The 20,775-nt window shown below is 35.4% G+C and overlaps 6 protein-coding genes and 1 long non-coding RNA gene across 7 annotated transcripts; 5 read left to right on the top strand and 2 right to left on the bottom strand.

Annotated features, from left to right (window-relative positions):
• The first annotated feature begins 5,296 nt into the window (after positions 1 to 5,296).
• Positions 5,297 to 7,059, top strand: LOC120335230 (mannose-P-dolichol utilization defect 1 protein-like). The gene has a single exon (XM_039402705.2). The coding sequence runs from the start codon at positions 5,388 to 5,390 to the stop codon at positions 6,120 to 6,122; it is 735 nt and encodes a 244-aa protein (XP_039258639.2). The 5' UTR covers positions 5,297 to 5,387; the 3' UTR covers positions 6,123 to 7,059.
• A 34-nt stretch (positions 7,060 to 7,093) lies between these two features.
• Positions 7,094 to 8,265, top strand: LOC120335232 (protein lin-52 homolog). The gene has a single exon (XM_039402707.2). It carries the CDS (start codon positions 7,094 to 7,096, stop codon positions 7,442 to 7,444), a length of 351 nt encoding a protein of 116 aa, XP_039258641.1. The 3' UTR covers positions 7,445 to 8,265.
• On the top strand, positions 8,202 to 10,726 carry LOC120335231 (D-aminoacyl-tRNA deacylase 1-like). The gene is made up of 5 exons (XM_039402706.2): positions 8,202 to 8,342; positions 9,058 to 9,148; positions 9,224 to 9,326; positions 9,482 to 9,614; positions 9,771 to 10,726. Exons 1-5 carry the CDS (start codon positions 8,300 to 8,302, stop codon positions 9,893 to 9,895), a joined length of 495 nt encoding a protein of 164 aa, XP_039258640.1. The 5' UTR covers positions 8,202 to 8,299; the 3' UTR covers positions 9,896 to 10,726.
• Positions 10,727 to 10,756: 30 nt separating this feature from the next.
• LOC120335229 (short-chain specific acyl-CoA dehydrogenase, mitochondrial-like) lies at positions 10,757 to 12,494 on the top strand. Its single transcript, XM_039402704.2, has one exon. The coding sequence runs from the start codon at positions 10,757 to 10,759 to the stop codon at positions 12,026 to 12,028; it is 1,272 nt and encodes a 423-aa protein (XP_039258638.1). The 3' UTR covers positions 12,029 to 12,494.
• Positions 12,495 to 13,174: 680 nt separating this feature from the next.
• On the bottom strand, positions 13,175 to 13,750 carry LOC144432061 (uncharacterized). Its single transcript, XM_078120089.1, has one exon. It carries the CDS (start codon positions 13,748 to 13,750, stop codon positions 13,175 to 13,177), a length of 576 nt encoding a protein of 191 aa, XP_077976215.1.
• A 1,623-nt stretch (positions 13,751 to 15,373) lies between these two features.
• Positions 15,374 to 17,497, bottom strand: LOC144419608 (uncharacterized). The gene is made up of 2 exons (XR_013474169.1): positions 16,810 to 17,497; positions 15,374 to 16,524 (listed from the first exon to the last, which is right to left on the bottom strand). It is a non-coding gene; the product is annotated as an uncharacterized LOC144419608 (long non-coding RNA).
• Positions 17,498 to 19,203: 1,706 nt separating this feature from the next.
• On the top strand, positions 19,204 to 20,429 carry LOC120335715 (centromere protein N-like). Its single transcript, XM_039403304.2, has one exon. It carries the CDS (start codon positions 19,255 to 19,257, stop codon positions 20,233 to 20,235), a length of 981 nt encoding a protein of 326 aa, XP_039259238.2. The 5' UTR covers positions 19,204 to 19,254; the 3' UTR covers positions 20,236 to 20,429.
• The last annotated feature ends 346 nt before the right edge of the window (positions 20,430 to 20,775 follow it).

Raw genomic sequence — 20,775 nt, forward strand, 5'->3', positions numbered from 1 at the left:
TACTTTTACGCGTATGTCCCGAATTTAATACTGATGAGGCTACATATAGTTGTAGCATCGCAAATTTATAAAACAGTAGGTACTTATACTCTCGTATCTAAACAACCGACTACTTCTAAGCAATAACTGACTATAAATTTCGGAGTATTAGTTATAATGTTGTCGTGAGTCGGAAACGAATGCTGCATAATTCAGCTTGCTGATGGAGATGTTTCAAAAAACTTTGTCACTCACAAAAAGCAGTACTTGTCTCACAAAATATATTTCATTTCTGAAAACTTTATGCTTTTGTTCAAAGAATAACTTTCATCTAAAGAGGGTATATTTCCCCCTCCTAAGCAACACCTCTAATAAATCTAATATATAACTTTCGGAACGTAAAATATGATGCTGTCGTCGTCTAAAACAAACAAAAAAAAACATGAACGGGTTCACTGATTTCAATTTCATGTCATTTAAGTTCGGGCGCACCCTTTCTTGAAATACCACGATACGAAGCGAACTTGATTCAGACATCAGGCGACTGCAGCAAATGGGTAAAGTGCATCGCAGCTGACGACTCGCGTTATATTTGGCATTATTAGATTAACGTAAAACATGCCGTGTTAATGCAGCTCATGTAGTGACATATATTTTATGAAATAAGGGAACCTGTTTTTGACGAGTTCGATACAAAAGAGAACCCGTTCGTAAAATTTTGAATCTTACCCACTGGTTATAATCCTACTAAAAAGTTACCCCTCAAAAAAGCGTTACCCCTATCTGTGCCCTTTAAACGGGATTATAACGTCCAAACGCCATTGATTGATTTTTGACTGGTTGGAAAAAATAAACTTGACTTATTATCTCTTGGTTGAGATTATCTTTTTATGAAATCCGATACAAAAAGAAGCGGAAATTAATAATATGTTATGGAATGATAATATAGTAAAATACAATTGACGCAAAGCCCCAATGTAACGACAGTAGACGTGTAAATATCTTCCTCCGACAATACCTTTTGGCAATCTTATATTTTGTACGTTGTAAACCTTATCCAAGGTTTTTTTTTACTCTCCTGATTTCATAATCAGTTTTTATTTATTTTGTTTTTATCAACCGTTTTATCGCCTTTATGCTGATTATGGAGTCGAAATAAACTTATCTTTATCTAATGCGGCAAAATTTGTTTGCGTGCCACTGCCATTCCACTTTGTTTTCATATTCTACCTACGTGTTCGACAATATGCATTTTATTGGTGACCGTACATTTGAACCCATGTGTATATCCGCGGGTTCAATCTATATGCGGGTGCTAAAACCCACGGGTTAGGGTTACATTTGACATGACCGTACATTTGAACCCATGTGTATATCCGCGGGTTCAATCTATATGCGGGTGCTAAAACTCACGGGTTAGGGTTATAGTATGGGTTCAAATATCCGCAGAACAAAATTTTTTTTTATAGGTGTAATAGTATGCAGGTGCAATGGTCATGGGTTCAAATGTAATGGAACCCATTTTATTACATCAGGCTGATACAAATCAAGCGACATGACTTATAGTCCGGCAGAATCGGGCCTTAACATTGTTTTGGGAAATAAACTTTTTTTATTGTTTAGATATATTGTATATGACATATATAATGATACCCAGGTGAGTGTGGAGTATATAATGTTGAGCAATTTTTTTTAAGTGGATTTAAAGTATTCGGTCCAAGATGACGCACATCCTGAACCCTAACCTGGTAAACATACAATGCTCAGGTTGTGCGCCATCTTGGTACGAATACTTCAGGAGCGCCTTTTTGTTAAAAACAATTATTTCATAACTACATGGTTTAGTTTTGCATACATAGTAACATTGAATCTCCTTACAATGTCAGAAATTCAATTTTGGTAGAATAAATGGTAGTTTATGTCACTACTACAAGCCAAGATACATCGACAGCATCTAGCCACTTTCTATTGCGCTCTTCAAACTACATTTGCGTTGCCGCGCGTATTCGTTTTCCTAGTTTAAGCTTAGGGAAATATTTTATTAGTTGAATTGGATTGGAATATTTGACCTCGTCTTTCACTCCGAACAAGGCCATGTAAAACCATCCACTGGTATCTAAAGATGTGTAACGTGTTTTCTTTTGGAGGAACTGCAACCTTTCAGTGCTGCATTGACTTTGACAAAATTAATATATCCTTGTGGAGATAGAAGGTATGCGTATGCGAAACCGAGATGTGCACCTGTTATGCAAACATAGTTGAGTCAAACGTTTTGAATACTAGTACATCACACACATTTTCCTGCGTGCTTCGGTTGTACGTAGTAACGCGCACATTTTTGCGCACATGCATTAAATTCCACTTGATTATTGAGCTATAGGTTTTTGACGAGCTTTTGTGTATGATTTCAATCTATAGAATTTGTATGCTGTTCTAAAGAATACTAGTTTCAGCTTTTTCATTCATTCAAACCGCGTGTTGAAAGTAAGTTTTGTAATATTGCATGTTGGTTTCCAACATCCTTAAATCGGTGATGCCAGTATTTTGTATGAAATATCATATCTCATAGGATTCATATAAAATTTAAGAATAAACAAAAGTAATAGCCTTCTAGCGAAAAAATTAATCTTTAACCACTGAAAATTTCAAAGCAATTGGTCCAGTATTCGAAGAGAAAAGCGACTTTTTAAAAACGTGTCAAAGAACAAGAACAACAACATAATATTGAAACGATCGTTATGTCCACTACGTGTCCAATAAGATTATTTGATTGCATACTACTGAAAGTTCCGCCTTATATGTCTTTTCCCATTGTACTATTCCTTTACTGATATTCGATAATATGACGCTCATCTGACATAGTTCTTAAAGTGTGTAGATGGGTATAATCTTTTCCACGCTGTTCAAATGGGAATGCGCGAATATATATAAGAATTGCTAATATTGGTTTGCAATGCGATGAAATCCCATCTTGGCATTTCTGCCTCTCGCAATTGCTGCGTATACTTATCGGGGAAGTTCTGTGGCGTGGTTATCAAATGAAAAAAAAACATGGGAGTATTTTTTCTACTTCTCTACTACTATCAAACCTTGACATTTTGTGAAAACTTTTTTCCATGCAACTTTTTTTCAAAACATCCCCAACAACCACAATTAATTCTGTTATTAAACTTCCGAAACAAACGCATAAAATCATCAACAGATGCATATCACCAAGTAGATATAGCTGAATTGATCTTTATTTTACCATTTTTCATGTAATTCTTTTTGGTAAACCTGTTATCTATCGTAAATACAGCACATTTGACAATGTTGTAGTGTGACTATTTTGGCCTCACATTTTTGATATTTGTAGTTAGAGCTTTTGGGGCTCTGTCAAACAAAGTTACATACAAAATATTGATTGTAAATTGCAAAACATGTTCAAGTTGTTGGAATAACTTGGCATTTTACCACCCGTATATCATTCATTGTTGAGAATATTAATAAAATCATAAAATTTAAAAATCCGTTTTCGTGAAATTTTTGTTGTAGCTGAATTCCAGGGACAGCATGACAACAGGCAAGAGAAGCACGGTCGCCTCTTTTAGTTTATGACAGGGTTTCTTAAAAGGGGACCCCGTCCTCCTTGGAGGCCGCTGATCGGTTATCTGGGAGCACGAACAAACAGATGGAAATGCGAATATATAATATATAACAATGTATTTTTATAGAAGATAAGAAGCAAAAGTGTTGAGAGTCTTTGGTAGTTTGAAAAGCATTGGCATGGAACATAAGAATGAACTACATTCTTTCCCAGGGATATACTATAAAATGTAGCAATTTACTCATTCTTGTTCTCGTGATATCATTATCTTTCACTGCGTCGTCGTGATCATCCCGCTGCATAATAATTCTCGCTAACAAATAATTGACTGTTCTCCACAGGGTGTATATCAACTTGAACCACTGGCGACTGCATTAGCAGGCTTGTATTGTTAATTGCAACAAAAACCGGTATTTTGAAATAGTACTCTTTATTTTACGCGTATGTTTCTCTTTCGACAGTATTTACATATGTACAGTATATGGGTCGCGACCCAAAGCTGGGCTCAACAAATACCTAAAAGTTATTGATTTTATTTCCTAGTAAATTTGGTGCTTGCGTAGTTTGTGCACCAAGATTGCGCACAACCTGAACATAGTATTGTAACAGGTTGTGCGTCATTATGATGCACAGGTTTGACGAAAAACACTAATAATACAAATATCGAGCCGCTGCTCAAGGCTGCAAACTCCACACCCATGTAGAAATGATGGGCAATGACCCCAAGATGAATAATCACAAATAAAAAAAAGATGTGGCTCAAAGGGCTAAGCGTTAGGAATACGCTCGCCACCGCACCTCTAACTACTCTGCGTGGGTTCGCAGGTTCGAATCCCATGCAGGGATGGTTATGTGCGAGAGGATTGCTGGACTCCTTGGGTGGGTGGTTCACGTAACCGCTGGTCGGTTACGGCTTCCTCCACCCCTAAGTCCATGCTTCCGAAAACAAACAATACAGTAAAATCTAATCCCATACCCGACTTGGAATGGTAACCGGACGAGAGGCCGTGGTTCGCCATATGGATAAGCCGTCTTATCGGCTTTCCCCCCCCCCCCCCCCGGGATAAATATGTAAATCCTATCCTCCTATCCTAAAAACTTTATATCTGAAATCAAACTTGGCCAAAAAGGTCCCCTTATCTGCCGGACTATAACATGTCATGACTCATGGCGGGCACGTATGCAACGTTAACTTGAAAGGCAGCAGTCACAGATTTTGCTGAGCAACACGGCTGACAAACGCGACGAGGGCGGTCATGTTTGGCGGGATGAAAAGTGTTTTTATCAATTAAAATGAAACAATAAACTTTTCGGTACAATATCGGGTTCCAAAGGACGGATAGTCAATTGAAATATAAGATAAATGAAATGAAATTCTGATGCAAGCACGTCTATCTTCAATTACAGATAATTTGCTGAGGACTCTGATGACTTTAGATAACGTATCCAGGTATCTTAGATATTGCCCTAATAAAATTAGTAAAAGATGTCAAAAGAATCTGCATATTGAATGTTTCAATACATCAGTATGTCACTTGTCACTCATTTCTGCATTTACCGGTACTGATTTATTAGGCATCATAGCCTATAAGCTATAACAGATTTTTGGTATGATTGGGTTGATTGTCCGTTAGTCAGTTCTGTTTTATGATCTTCTGCTCTTTATGGTTGATTTAGTAAACAATAGGCGCTGCTTTGCTGTATGTTCAGTTGTTCAATGGTAGTAAAGATCAATATTTTTGTACAATATACAGTTAACTAATAGCTTATTGTTAAAAATTTAATATCAAGTACTGTACTTAGACTGACAAAACCTTACATTATGGAAGCTTTTCGGAGTCTCATGTCTTTTTTAATGACTCCTGTGTGTTATGAGATCTTTTTTACTGACTTCAATTTTCTCGACGTACCATGTCTGAAAGCAGTGATCAGCAAATGCTTAGGATATGGTATTATCATGGGAGCAGTTCTTGTAAAAGTACCTCAAATTCAAAAGTTGTTGAAGTCATCAAGTGCGGTGGGAATGAGTTTTTCTTCTGTACTGTTGGAATTGTATGCAATCACTTCCATGTGTGCTTACAGCATTGCTAGAAGTTTTCCATTCAGTGCATGGGGTGATTCATTCTTTTTGCTCATCCAAGTCACAATTATAGCCTGCTTGGTACAATACTACCGAGGTAAACCTCAATTGGCCATCGTCTTCCTTGTAATTTACTCCGTCATACTGTTCGTATTGGTATCTGGTATCACTCCCACAAATGTTCTTGCAGCGCTTCAAGCAAGCAACATGCCTGCCATAGTTATAGCAAAGATGATTCAGGCAGCTGAAAGCATTAAAAATGGACACACTGGACAGCTGTCGGCTATAACTGTTTTCCTGACTTTCATTGGTTCAACTGCCAGAATTTTCACTTCAATACAAGAGACTGGAGACAACATTGTTATTCTTACATATATAGTTTCTACAATCGCAAATGCAGTAATATCTTTTCAAATCATTTATTACTGGAAAGCCACTGAAGAATATGTTAAAAATTCTATGAAAAAGCAGCAATAAAGTCGAAGGATGGCTGAAAAAACTTCCAATTTTTATTAGTAGACCAATCGGGTGCAGATGAAATACACTCTCTTATACATGGACTGTTGTAGTTATTTTAGAAGAGATAATATTTTATTGCGCAATGTTTTCGAAGTATTTAAAGGCATAATGTTTTTATTTATTCATTTTTTCCATTCGGTCAAAATCTTATCCTGCATATTGTTTTTGCATGCAATGTGGTTCATCACATAATTCTATAATAAATAAAAACAAACTTGTTTGCGATGATAACCAAATGGGTTTTAGAATTTTTTGGCATCTGATCAAAATTATTCATCAAAGTTGTATTTTTAACTGAACCAATTTCTTTTATGAAGCAATATTTGTATTTGTTATTGCACAAGTCATATTCCATCTCCTGCATCAAGCAAAGCAGTAAATTAGAATGTTTTCCTTCAAGTATTTTAGCAAGTATTCATGCATGTTTTCAATAATTTTAGACAAGAGTGCTATGTAAAATTTTATTTGTGTGCCCTTTTCAATAGAAGTCTGACAAGATTGTTTTTTTCCATTTGGTATTGAATCTCGTACCTGATGAGTAAATTAGAATGCTGTTATTCAACAAAACTGCAAAAAAAGTGCTATTTTTATTGAACAATAAGACTAATTTTGCCAGTAATGCTTCTTGTACAAATACTAGTTGCTTTGAAATCGAGAGGAATGAAATTGACAAATATTGAAATTGAACACCAAGTACTTCAACAATCGATAGCCAATGTAGCAACAAGATATCTCGCTATTCGTTGAATATTTTGTATTTAAATCGGATTCATTTTTGCTTTTTTAACAAAATTTGAACAAAATCATTTTAGAGTACTAGGTAGTACTTGTAAGCTTTGTACTATGCATTATCTGCCTATTACAACATGTGATTTGAATTAAATTGTTTTCTCAGTTTTTGGACATAGTTTTAGTTATATATTAAAAGCATGGCCAGTTCATCTGAACCAAATGATATCGACGAACAGTTGATGAGCTTTGAAAAGCTTGATAGAGCTTCTCCAGATCTATGGCCAGAACAATTGTCGAGTGTGTCAGATTTTATGTCTGCGTTACGAAGTCCGATGTCACCTAAATCACCGCCAAAATGGATGGCAGAGTTAGAAAAGGACGATATTGATATGCTACAGGAATTTGGTAGTTTAACAACTGCAAATTTATTGGAAAAAGTTCGTGGATTACAAAACCTTGCTTATCAACTAGGACTAGATGAATCTCGTGAAATGACAAGAGGAAAATTTTTGAACATTCTCGGAAATGGAAAATTGTTTGGGAGTTGATATATGGAAAAATCATAAATATTTATATGTTAAAATACTGGAATTTAGTGAGAGGGGGCTGTTTTATGCAAAAAATGCTTTAGTATGTTAATATCGTATATGGATATAAAAATATATGAGACTATCTCTATCAGTTATTATGTGCTTATCACATAAGCATGGACGATTGCTGCAACCTTCAATGCATATATCTTGACAAAACAAATTTTCACTGTATACTGTAATATCTTTGTCAGCCAGCTTGTGAAAGCGCTGTGATTTTGGAGTATTAGAAACTTGTTTAAATACCGATGTTGATTGTAGACATTGACAATTTGGTTAACATACCAAATCTAAATATTTCAAAATGTGATGCACAAAAATATAGTTTCTCATAAAATGAAGCATTTGAATGTTTATGATGATGGCTTCTAATTTGAAATTATAGAGCTCTCTATTCATAGAGTGGAGATAGAATCATTTATTCCATATCCTTCCAATGCAAATAAAGATATTAAGATTGATATTAAAAGGTGTCCTTGGTTTTTAAATTTGTATTGCATCATCCTCATGACAGTTAGAGCAGCCTTAAGCGACGTTGCCTGCAGAACATGTTTTATTACGAAATCCTCATATCTCGCTATCTCACCAAGCTGATGAGACTATTTGCATTATTGTGCTATGCTGTTACTGCAGGCCTCATATTGTTTACTTTATTTGTTGATTTTCTCTATACCAAAGAAGTGTGTTTTAAATACAAGGCCTGGGTGGCAGAAATTGTGTCTGTTATATTTTATACTCAATACAATTTTATAGGCAATATTTTATCTGTTGTTCTCTAGCTTTGTTTAAGTTTCATAGCCAAATGCTGATATTATGAAGGCCATTATTCAAAGAGTTATGAAAGCAAGTGTCACGGGTGAGAGTACAAGTCTATTCTAATTCTTCCACATTGCTGAAAAACTTTTTTAAAACAAATTTTAAATCACAATACCAGATAAATAGATAATTGTGCCATCTCATTTCTTGAATGACATCTATCATTCTGTAACCCTCATAACTTTTTACAACACTTATTTGTGCGTTTTGCTCTGAACACGGCCCTGTTAAAGCAGCCAGTGATATTTAACTTAACATTTATAGGGGCTAATGTTTTTGGGAAGACCGTAATCTATCTGGATTGGCATTACCTACTCAATTTATTACACTATAGGTAAGGTTGTGAGATTCGAAACAGAGTTGTGTAAACTGCGATGCCAGCACTCTCAAGCCTAAGGCTACAACCACTAGGGCTTGTGCCACTCACTCTCTTTTGTACCACCTAAATTTACTGAATTGTAAATTTCAGCTTGATCTTTTTTTATTAATAGATAATATTTTATCTATTCATGGCCTTTTACATATTGCATGTTGAATTTGTAGAAATTTCCACTTTTAAAAAATGAAAAACTGAGAAGTTATTCAGTATAGAGATAAAGAAGATTCTAATGAGCTATATTCCATAAGAATAACTGTGGTAAAATTAGAAGAAAATGTCCGAAAAACATTGTTTTTTTGTAATTTAGACTTTTAAAAAATTTTACGATCTCTTCAATGTTGAATTGTATATATTTTTTTATTTTCAATTTTCACAGTTGGTGATGAAACAGTCAGTTCGATTGGAAGTGGTGTTTGCGTCTTACTCGGAATATCACGATATGATACTGTGAAGGAGATGGATTCCATGTAAGGTAATGCTTCTTGCCTAACAATTTTTAATTAATACTATGTTGACTGATTGAAGTCCTCCATTTTCCTTAGCATCAAAAAGATTTTAAACTTGCGAATTTTTGAAGATGATGATGGTAAAAGATGGAACAAAAGTGTTAAAGACAGGGACATGGAAATTTTGTGTGTGAGCCAGGTATTCTAAACTTCTAATAAAACTTGTGTTAAAATCGGACTTCTCTTCCAGCTGCTCCCAATACCTTGTTATGTTTAAAATTGATTATGCTTTCTGAGCCTATCTTGTCTTACTAATTTCCACAGTTTTAAACCACTTTTTACATTTTTAAACAGTTCACCTTACAAAGCATAATGAAAGGGAACAAATTGGATTTTCATCGTGCAATGTCAGCGGACAAATCTGAAGAATTTTATAATTTATTTTTGGATAAATTGAGAAAAAGTTACAAAATAGATAAAGTGAAAGGTGAGTAAAATGTTTGGATTTATTTTAATCATCCTTCTTGTCAGTTCAATCATATTGTCCTGCGAGAGAGGTTTTACCACAACGGACATGTGTTGTAAGTGAGTCCCATCTTAGTTTCAATGAGGTTTTTTTTGGTAAAAAAATCAATTCTTCTAGATGGAAAATTTGGAGCATATATGCAAGTTCATATTCAAAATGATGGACCTGTAACTGTTGAACTTGATTATCCTCCCACAAAACCTGACAAAGCTGATGATGCAAAAGAATCTGAAAAGGATTGAAATCTCTTCAATAACCTCTTGATACAGACTGAGAAGGTTAAATAGCAAGATTTTAGTGTAAATGCAAAGTTGAAGAATTCAGTTCATGCGAACAATTATGGATGATACTGCAGATGGAATTACATACATTATAATAAAGGAAATATCCTAGCAACTTTAGAAAATTGAAACATTCAATATGGGAAAATAATGGAGTACATGGTTTATGCAATGAATTTGTATAGTCTTTTCACAGTTGCAAATTTGTTGTCGACGGACTTGCATAGGTTAATTAATAGAACTGGGTAGTTTTGGATACCAAGTGATATTGGACTACAATCCAATACTATGTTGAATCAAATTTTTATATTTCTTGAAGTTGGTGTTTCTTTAGACATTGAATAATAATAATATCAAATAACATTTTAAAAGTATAACAATTTGCAACAAGTAGAATGATAACGGTCTGCTGACCGAAACAAAATGGCAGCAATTAGAAAAAAAATTAGTCTTTACTCTTGAGCTAATTTGGAAAGTTAGGTATTCCATTCAAAGTGACCACCCTTAGTAATCTGAAATTTGGCTAATATAATATAGAGTGTATCTAAAATTAAAACAAAACTGTTGTCGATTTAATGTTTTTTTTTATGATATATCTGGCATATATATATATATATATGATTTTAAAACTCTCATTGATTGAATGAGGTAGTGTGAATATCTGGGTCCCTTCATGCAATTCTTTGTTTTATGTAAATTCTGAAAATCTATCAAATGGTAATTAGACATTGATCTTAATTTGTTTAACAATCCACCTAACCAAAGTTTCAATCTTGTTTGTTTTATGGTAGATATGCATTAGTAAAAGTTCAATAAATTAGAATGGCGATAAATATATGTATGCGTAAGCTCCAGCAGCATGTTTTAATTGGAAATTGCAAGACGATAAGGATATTTGAGAAGAAGATTTTGCCGTCTGTTCGAAATGTAAATTACCTTGCAAATATGGGACCTATTTCAGAAACACATGAAATGCTTCGAAGGACTTGTGCTGATTTTGCAGAAAAAGAACTCATTCCAATTGCAGGTGAACTTGATAGGAATCACACTTTTCCACGGGAGCAAATAAAGAAAATGGGGGATATGGGACTAATGGCACTTGACACACCTGGAGAATATGGTGGGGCTGGATTGGACTACTTGGCATATGCTATTGCTATGGAAGAAATTAGCAGAGGGTGTGCATCTACTGGTGTTGTTATGACAGTCAACAATTCTCTGTATCTTGGTCCAATAAATAAATGGGGAACAGAAGAACAAAAAGAACAATTCATAAAACCTTTTACCGATGGCAGTAAAGTTGGTTGCTTTGCACTAAGTGAACCTGGTAATGGATCTGATGCGGGCGCTGCGTCGACAACCGCTACATTGGATGGTGATTCATGGGTGTTGAACGGTACGAAAGCCTGGATAACAAATGCTCATGAAGCATCTGCCACCGTTGTGTTTGCAACTACTAACAAAGAAAAGCTCCACAAAGGGATTAGTGCTTTTCTAGTCCCAATGCCAACACCTGGTCTTAGTCTTGGGAAGAAAGAAGATAAGTTGGGAATTAGAGCTTCTTCTACCGCTTCCCTTATATTTGAAGACTGTCGAATACCCAAAGAAAATCTTTTGGGAGAGAGCGGATTTGGTTTCAAAATTGCAATGCAGACACTGGATGCTGGCAGAATCGGTGTAGCATCCCAGGCACTTGGTATTGCTCAAGCATCATTGGATTGTGCAGTTGCTTATTCTAAAGACAGGAAAGCATTTGGAATGAGCATCAACAAACTGCAAGCCATTCAATTCAAGCTTTCTGAAATGGCAGTCCGAATAGAAAGCGCACGATTGCTGAACTGGAGGGCAGCTATGCTAAAAGACGCTGGTAATAATTTTACGAAAGAGGCAGCGATGGCCAAACTAGCATGCTCAGAAACTGGCACCTATGCTGCTCACCAAGCTATGCAAATATTGGGGGGAATGGGCTATGTTACTGACATGCCAGCAGAACGTCATTATAGAGATGCTAGAATAACAGAAATTTATGAGGGCACAAGTGAAATTCAGCACCTCGTTATTGCTGGCCAATTATTGAAGGAATATGAACATTAAATGAATATCTGTTTAGGAAATTTGGAGATGATAATTTTTTCATTCTGTATTTGGTGAAGCTAAATAATCTTTATACCATAAATTTAGTATTTATTGTTGTTTATATTTTGCGCGATCGATTTAATCGTTAGATATTGATTTGAATTATTTTGTTGTTTATCTTCAATTAATTGATGTTAATTGTAGTATCTAGTTGGAGCCTCACATTACTGGAACAATAAACCCGAAATTCGAGACACCATGTGTAGAAAGTATCTTGTAGTAATACATCATCAAATAAATTGCCTGGTATTTCCAAGAATTTAGTTAATTACATATTAATTAATATAGCATATTGGTAAAAACAGTCACTTTGTATTTGTTGTTCCACTTTGATTTTCTAAAATGTACCAATTTCTCACGGTTCTTATTCAACTTAAGTACATTGGTATGTATCAAGCATCATGATTAAAAAGTATAGAAGCTTGGTGGTTGATGCAATTGGCGAAGGGATTTAGTGGGGCAGAATAATGGACTGTGATAGATCCCTTAAGCAGCTAAATTATCAGCTACATAGTAAGTAGTTATTTGTAATTAAAAACAATGAGGCAAAGCAATGCTGAACATATTTGAACAAAAAAAATAAACTTGTTTTGAAGAAAAACCGGTGAACATGAAATATAATTCATTGTCTGTAAACGCGTTATGCACGGGTGTGGTAAGACGTGAGAGCACAGAGTTTAGCGGAAAGATCGTCGGACAAGCAATTCCCAATAAAAAGTTCCAATTTAATTAGGATAAACAGCAAGTCCATTTTCAAGTACCAGTGCTGAAAATTTGGAATCGATTAGGTGGTTGCTGTTGCTATTTTAGAACAGGTCCCGAGGTTATCCACCTCGTGATACGATTCGAGAGAGAGAGTTTCTTTTTCTGGTATCCTGCTGTTTTCCCAGTCGATGCTATGGTTTTAAGAAAGGGCCGACTTATCAATTTTCTTTTGTTTATCTCTTAGATGTTACTTGCTGCGAGTTTTCAAGCTTCTTTTGGTTTCTCCAATGTAGACTGAAGAACAATCGCTGCATGGGATGCATATACAACTCCGTTTTTTGTTTAGGACATGGGCGGTCTTTGACGTTGGAGAGCAATTGGCCGATAGTGTTTTGGGGTTTAAAACTTAGGTACTCTGATTTTAACGTCTTCCAAAATTCTTCGAATTTTTTCACTTAGTTCTTGGACATACGGAATGGTGGTAGATGAGATTGGTTTGGGTTTATCAGGCAGTTTTTGGAAATTTACATGATTTCTGAACATTCTCGTTGGATATCCATTTTGTCGTAAAGTCTTCTTAATAAAATTTAGTTCTTGTTTCTGCTTTGTTTCATCCGATATAAGAGTTTTGGCACGATTCATAAGACTACTAACCACTGAACGTTTATGGTTAAGCGGGTGGCTGGAATTAAAATTAAGATACCGATTTGTATGGGTCTTTTTCCTAAATATATCAGTCGTCAATTCTCCATTTCCTTCTCTCTGTATCTGGACATCTAAGAAGGCTACTGTCCCATTGACTTCTTTTTCTATGGTAAATTTTATGCTTGGTTCGATCGTGTTGATGTGGTCGTGGAACGCGTCACAAAATTCCTCTTTGATTATGTTGAACGTATCATCAACATATCTTTCCCAGATTCTTGGGCTATTTGGAAAGGACGTTAAGGCTCTTTCTTCCACATCTTCCATGGCCATATTGGCAACAACGACCGAAACAGGAGAACCCATGGCTGTACCGAAAATTTGTTTATAGTGCTTCCCCCCTAAAGCTCAGATTGGCCGCACTTAAGCAAATAGTTAAGGCTTCGTAAATTTGGTCAATTGATAGTTTCGTTCTATCTTTCAGGTTATTATCATCTTCTAGTCGTTTCCGAGTTACTTTTATATAGCGCTAAATCAAAGAGGAATTTTGTGACGCGTTCCACGACCACATCAACACGATCGAACCAAGCATAAAATTTACCATAGAAAAAGAAGTCAATGGGACAATAGCCTTCTTAGATGTCCAGATACAGAGAGAAGGAAATGGAGAATTGACGACTGATATATTTAGGAAAAAGACCCATACTAATCGCTAACTTAATATTAACTCCAGCCACCCGCTTAACCATAAACGTTCAGGGGTTAGTAGTAGGGTTGGGATTTCTGGACCAGTTTTTGAAATCCCGGTATCGGGATATCCCGGGATTAAGCCGTCTAATCCCGGGATTTTTCGGGATTAAGTAAAAGATTGAAACAACTTGCGTGACAATGAAATGACGTCTATATTTCATGTAATATCGACGCAGAAATATTAGAGCATCTAGGGCAGTGGTCCCCAACCTTTTTTTTATATCGCGGCACACTACTATTTAGCTCTTTAAATATTCGCGACACACCTATCACAAAACACGAACATTTTCTACCCATAAAGAGTGCGATAGTCGAACGCGAAAAAATGGTTAATAGTTACCGATATTAGAACTGTTTTCTTATATTATTGTAAACGAGAGCGTCTTCGGAGCATCTCACATTATTGTAAAAGTTGCGCGGCCGCACGGGTGATAGGTAGTCTTCAAACGCACCGCTGATCACGCGCTTCGGTTGTGCTCGCCGTTCCACGTTACGCCCTTATTAGGCCGCGAGCCGAGGCCCTGAAAAACGCCTAAAAAGTGAGTTTCGTAGCGCACATCAGGTAACTACCTGAAAATGATTTTAAAATGTATCTTAAAAATTTAGTAACAAATATTGCCTTGTTCCCACTTCCAAAAGTTGCACGTTTTACGGAAAAGACGCTTTTACTACAAGAAATATGTGCTACGATCTGTCCTATATTCTCTACATTTTCGGCACTGAACAATGACTTCTGCATGACGTAACAATTGAATTAAACCAGCTGTTAGCGAGCGGATGAATATCAGTTATTTCTGCTCGACCTTGCGCTGAGTTGGGCAGGCTTTCCATAGCCCTGTTTAGTTATTATTAGTTAAGTTATGCTAAGACGTTGTTGAAAAATGTATAAGTAAATTATTAAACACTTGTAGATCCTTACCACGGATATGGGCCGTGAGACGAAACCATGAAAACGCCCAGAAAATGAGTTTCGTAGCGCACATCTGGTAACTAAATAAATTCTTCAGTTTTGTGTGAAAACGAACATAATGAACGCCTTACAGCTTGTTCCACAATCCTGGTGCGAAATTGAATATAAGAGGTTCTCGGAAATTCAATAACCATAAGTTTACAACGCATACATAAGAACTATACAATCCGAAAGCCCTACAGCACACTAACACAAATGTATTCCTGTAATGTTTTGCCTGACCAAAATCGGACTTCCTCAGTCAATCATAATTTATTAGGTAGATTACGAAAAATATGGCATACATGTAACCAACAACAAAAAATACTTTAATTGTGTGACAGGAGTCGGGAGTGACCTCGAAAGCAGCGACACCAACAACGCTGATTCACATTTGAGAATAAATTTTATGTAATAACCACAAGCAGTTTACAACAAGAACAGCATAAAAAGCTACATCCATTTTATAGAAGCTATCAAGTATCAACCGTATTTATTTTTAAGCAATGAAGTCACAAATTAACATCGTGAGCACGAAAACACAAATAAATCAGTTATTTCTCACTTAGAAATTTACCGCAAAAGTCAAGAAAATTAAATGAATGTACAATATGTACATAACATAGTGAACAGAAATATTACAATTTACAATTAATCTTTTTTTAGTTTATGTGGTTATGTATTTGAACAAAGGCAATAATATTTCTAGAAACAGGACTACGACACTAACAAATGTCCGAAAAAAAAAACAAATGTATGATACTTATTAAATCAACTGTAATATCTAATTCACTTTCTTCTGAATTGTTTTCGAAATCCACTAACTCAAAAATCGACTTTTCCTCTATAGGTGTACTGTGACTTCTGCAGTCAATACAAAAACAAAAATCTGTGCAATTTAAGTTGATTTTGGCACACTTTCATAAATTATTTTGACTATTTTTCTTTGCAGTTTGCCAACTCAAGAACTGATTTGAGGGCCACATGCTTCTTCAGTGAATCATTGTTGGGTGGAGAGTATAATCCTTATGTTTGACAGTGTTAAATAGACGTGCCCTGGTACCGGTATCATTTACATTCTTCATATCCTCTTCAAATTCCTCAGCTTTATTTATTAATACCTCGTTAACCTCAAAAGATCTTCATAGTCGAGGGGAAAAAATGAATTGAAAATCTCAATGAAGTCTCCAACATGAATTTGATGGGCAGTTCCAATTGCAGAAAAGTGCTAAAGTATTTCAATATGAATAGCCCATCTAAGCTGTTTGCAACTATTATGATTCTCATATACCTTTAAGCTTCAAGACTTCTTGTTTAATCCATTTTATAGCACTGATAGCAGCAGGGATCAGAGCCTGCGTTAGGTCGGATTGGTGGAACATTGCCGTTTTCTTTTGTAGTACAGTATCTAAAATAAGGAAGAAAATAATATTTGGAGCAGCATGATTTTAAAAATACCCCTAAATACTAACTAATACCTTGAATACATAATGCATTTTATCTGATGTACTAAATGAGCGTATATATGCTCATTGCATGTTCTACAGTCCAGCAGTGTTTGCATACCATTACTAGACTATATCTACACTAAATTTTGATATATCACAGTCTGAAATGTCCTATGACAGTATAAGTATGGACTATAGACTATATTTTGAAACATCAACTGTGTGTCTACAACTTCATTTCTCACCTCTCAATCATTTCCAATGCTACCTTTATTTCCACTCCGGCATAACTTATCATTGCTTCCCAGGTTCTTGTCGACTCTATGAACTTAGATTTACCTAGACCAACCGACATTAGTAAAATTGATTAATTTCTTCTCTTTCACACAACCGTGCATTACAGAAACAGCCATTCATTTCTATTTCCAAATATGCTGTGGCCTATATAGTAGTATAAGTCTGCTGAATAGTCAAGAAGAGTCATTAAATTAATCATAAACATTTCATGCAAGCCAGAAAATATCGTTGTTTGTGACATATTACAGTATTATTCTAGGTCTAGCCTTCCTTGGAGTTACCGCACCGTACCTATTTAACAACGTCTTATGAGCTAGTGCTCAACTAAAATTGCTATTTATGGCAAGGATATACAAGTGTTTAATATCTTACCTATACTTTTCAACACCTCCTTAGAATAACTGGACTAATATTACCGGCAACTGAAAAAAACTATGGAAAGGCTACTCAACGCAAAAGCGAGCAGTTGAGTACATCTGATATTCATCCGACCACTGGGGATCCACCTACAGCTGACTAACTTGACTGTTACGTCATGCAGAAGTCTGCGTTCATTGGCCCATGATACCGGAAAAGCAGAGAAAATAGGACAGATGGTAACACATATTTATTGTAGTAAAAGCGTCTTTTCTGTAAAACGTGCAACTTTTGGAAGTGGGAACAAGGCAATATTTGTTACTAAATTTCTAAGGAACATTTTAAAATCATTTTCAGGTAGTTACCTGATGTGCGCTACGAAACTCACTTTTTAGGCGTTTTTCAGGGCCTCGGCTCGCGGCCTAACAGTGTGATCATTGAATTATCTGATTTATATTTAAGTTTTCTAAACACAACTGAAAACTAACGAATAGAGTTCAAAATCGCGAAAAGCAAAATAATGTTTACAACCACGCTTGAAAATATGTCGGAGTGAGAAAAGTGTCTGAGCGAATTCGAAAAGAGGGCATTGTTACGTCACTTTTTGCATCTTGCTGATTGGCCAATGTCACGATGTAAACAAAGAAGTCGATGCTCGGGGAAAGGTCCATTACATCGTTTTGCTAACACCAGTTGTGCTTTATTTATTACTTCCATTCATGAAGTCGGCTCTTTGGTGCCCTCGTGTCTCTACGGACAGTTTTGCGGTAAATTGAATTTTGTTTATTATTATATTGTCGTCGTCGCTCATTCGCAAAGTTATGTGTCACTGTACCCTCAGTGTAAGTAGGCTAATATCGCGCAAATGGATCATGAATGGAATGTGGACTAAAATTTATTTTATTTGTTTATTTATTTTTTACATATTTATTGAAATCACTCAATGAGTGAACCAATTAAAAAAAAAAAAAAAAATATCGCGAGGTGCAGATTGTTTAAAATAGGTGCCGTAGCTGGCTATTTCAAGTCAAAATTCGATAATGCCATAGTTAAGTGGTCATTTTTAGATTGAGTATTTTGAATGTACATCATTCCGAAAGTTTAACAGTTGGGTTTACGTGAAACTAACTACGGCACCTTTCCTTGCTCTATACGGTATGTCAGGGCTACTCAACTACTTTTACCGAAGATCCGCATACAAAACTTCAAAATTAATTGGGTCCGTCTTTCCAGAATTTATATAGTCTATCGGCATCCTTAAACGCATACTTCCTCGACCGGCTAATGATTGTTAGCTAATCCAAATTGCTTAATATGGAGTTATAGTTCTTTTCATATATACTTTAAAAGTGGGGCTAATTATCTAAAATAAAGAATTAGGCTAGGTGCGGTCCGAATCAAATACTCGAAAGGTCCGAATTCGGACCACGGTCGCCAGTTGGGTAGCCCTGCTCTTTCCTTCCTATGCGCAGGTGGATCCGTATGCGTATAACGCAAGGATGCTATAGCAAGAGTGAAAATAACTATTCTATTTAATTCAAGAGTCTTGCTGCACACTTACACAAATATATTTCTGTAACATTTCGTTTGACCAAGGTCAGACTTCTTTAGACAATCATTTTGTATTTTCATTTCTGTCCCAAGCTCTGACATAATTCTTAACATTTTCCCACACGGGTAGCGAAGCGACTATGATTTTTCTTGTAGTTCATTTGAATATGTCTCGCATAGCATTTCTGTTCGGATTTGCTGTGTTTGGTATTGTTCACAAACTTATCACAACAATGTATCTATGGAACCAATTTACTGCCCGATTGTAAATCGCGTTTTTCTGTGTTTGTTTTGTTATTTTTTTTGTTTCAACTTTACTTAGAGTTAGGCCTACTGTATGCCCGTTGTTTTGTCCAACGAAGATAAATGATTGATTGATCATTTTCATTTGTAACTGGGAGGCGATATGTGCGTATTTGATATTAGATAAACCTGTGATTTTCTTTTTGTCTCAGTGATTTTAGATTACTGCTATCTAAACTGAAATGGAAGACTTACTCAGATATGTGATGAAAAAGACCAGTGTCACGGTTTTGGAGCATCTGATTTTGGATTGGGGCAAGATCCCGTTGAAAACACTTGACTTTACTCTACAAAAGTCCATTTTTATGGAAAAGCTGATTAGTTTGTGTGATGAATATCGAATTTCATATAGCGACACAGCTAAATTGGATTTATTGCACACCATGAAGTTTCCAGAAAAATATACATGGATAGCACATAAACTTGTATTCAGGCATAGAAGAACCGCTGCCTCAATTACGGATTTAAAGCATTTTCAAAATCTTATATCAGAAACTTTGAACAAAACTACTATTTGTGATGTGGCAGCAAGGAAACACAAATATTCATTTTGGTGTAGAGTATCCAAACCAGAATCCCATAATGCTGTATACATAATACATTATCCAGAATCTTGTTATTTTTTAATGGCAAAGACTGGTACAGCCCTTATTAAATCAATTGTCTGTACAAGCCTCGCAGAGTGCTTAAATGCAGAATCATTTACAATGTTGCCTTTGGATGGTAAATGTCCAGACTCACTTGCAGAAATTCTGTTGCATCGTGATGAAAATGCATCACACCTATATAAATATGATCAAGGGTATTATTTACCTCGGAAAATGGTCAAAACTTCTGAAAAAATAAACAAGAATGTGTGGACAGAAAATAAAGAACATAAAAAGAAGAATGAGAGAGCAAACACTGAGGCTTTTGGTCCATTCGTACAACCCGTTATGGAACATCTTACTGTAGATATTCACACAAAATTCAGAGGTAGAAAAGTATTGCCTGAGTTGGCAAAGGATACAGTTGTTCATGGAAGACTAGAGTTTTCAGGTACCAACGTTTTACAGGGATTAAACAACTTGGCAAAAGAGAGTTTGGCAATCGTACCCATGCCATTTTACTTGACTAGTGTACCAAGTTTGGGTAAAAACTACATGAAAATTTATGATAAGTAATGTTTAAAAATAGTATTGAACCATTTTTTATACAAATAATTTGAATTGCTTTTATGCTTTTTTTATTTTGTGTTTTGTTCTATTTATGTAGATTATGTTAAATCGTTTTTTGTTTACATACCCTTTTATCACCTAATCCATAACAGACTGAAAATACCACAACTTTCTCAACAAAGTTACAAACTCTAAGACTACTTTAATTTTTGCTAATGTGTACTGGGTTTAAAATTGTTTCATTAGAATTGCGTACAAGTCTCTGGTTGTAGAGTTACAGTCAGTAGTATTTATCTACAACAGTAAGGTAGATGAATAAATAAGAGTCATCATGGATTTGAGCCAACATCATTTTAAAAATCAGTCAACCTGGTGAATTTTTTAAATACAAACTGAGATTTGATTAAAATATCATGGTCACTTATTTATAGAAGACAGATGTTTTATTCTATGCTTTCCGAAGTAGTCAATGATGTTTCGCTCAATCCTTGTATTTAGAATCAATTGTCAATTCAGTACTTTCTACGGCACTGCTAATAATATTAT

The sequence above is a fragment of the Styela clava genome, chromosome 2 (genome assembly GCF_964204865.1).
Source record: "Styela clava chromosome 2, kaStyClav1.hap1.2, whole genome shotgun sequence".
NCBI lineage: Eukaryota > Metazoa > Chordata > Ascidiacea > Stolidobranchia > Styelidae > Styela > Styela clava.

Bases quoted from the DNA above. Each gene is read 5' to 3' on its own strand.
- LOC120335232 (XM_039402707.2), top strand. From the start codon at position 7,094: ATGGCCAGTTCATCTGAACCAAATGATATCGACGAACAGTTGATGAGC.
- LOC144432061 (XM_078120089.1), bottom strand. From the start codon at position 13,750: ATGGCCATGGAAGATGTGGAAGAAAGAGCCTTAACGTCCTTTCCAAAT.
- LOC120335230 (XM_039402705.2), top strand. From the start codon at position 5,388: ATGGAAGCTTTTCGGAGTCTCATGTCTTTTTTAATGACTCCTGTGTGT.
- LOC120335229 (XM_039402704.2), top strand. From the start codon at position 10,757: ATGGCGATAAATATATGTATGCGTAAGCTCCAGCAGCATGTTTTAATT.
- LOC120335231 (XM_039402706.2), top strand. From the start codon at position 8,300: ATGAAGGCCATTATTCAAAGAGTTATGAAAGCAAGTGTCACGG. The intron at 9,149-9,223 runs GTAAGGTAATGC...CATTTTCCTTAG, and splicing joins GTGAAGGAGATGGATTCCAT to CATCAAAAAGATTTTAAACT. The intron at 9,615-9,770 runs GTGAGTAAAATG...CAATTCTTCTAG, and splicing joins CAAAATAGATAAAGTGAAAG to ATGGAAAATTTGGAGCATAT.
- LOC120335715 (XM_039403304.2), top strand. From the start codon at position 19,255: ATGGAAGACTTACTCAGATATGTGATGAAAAAGACCAGTGTCACGGTT.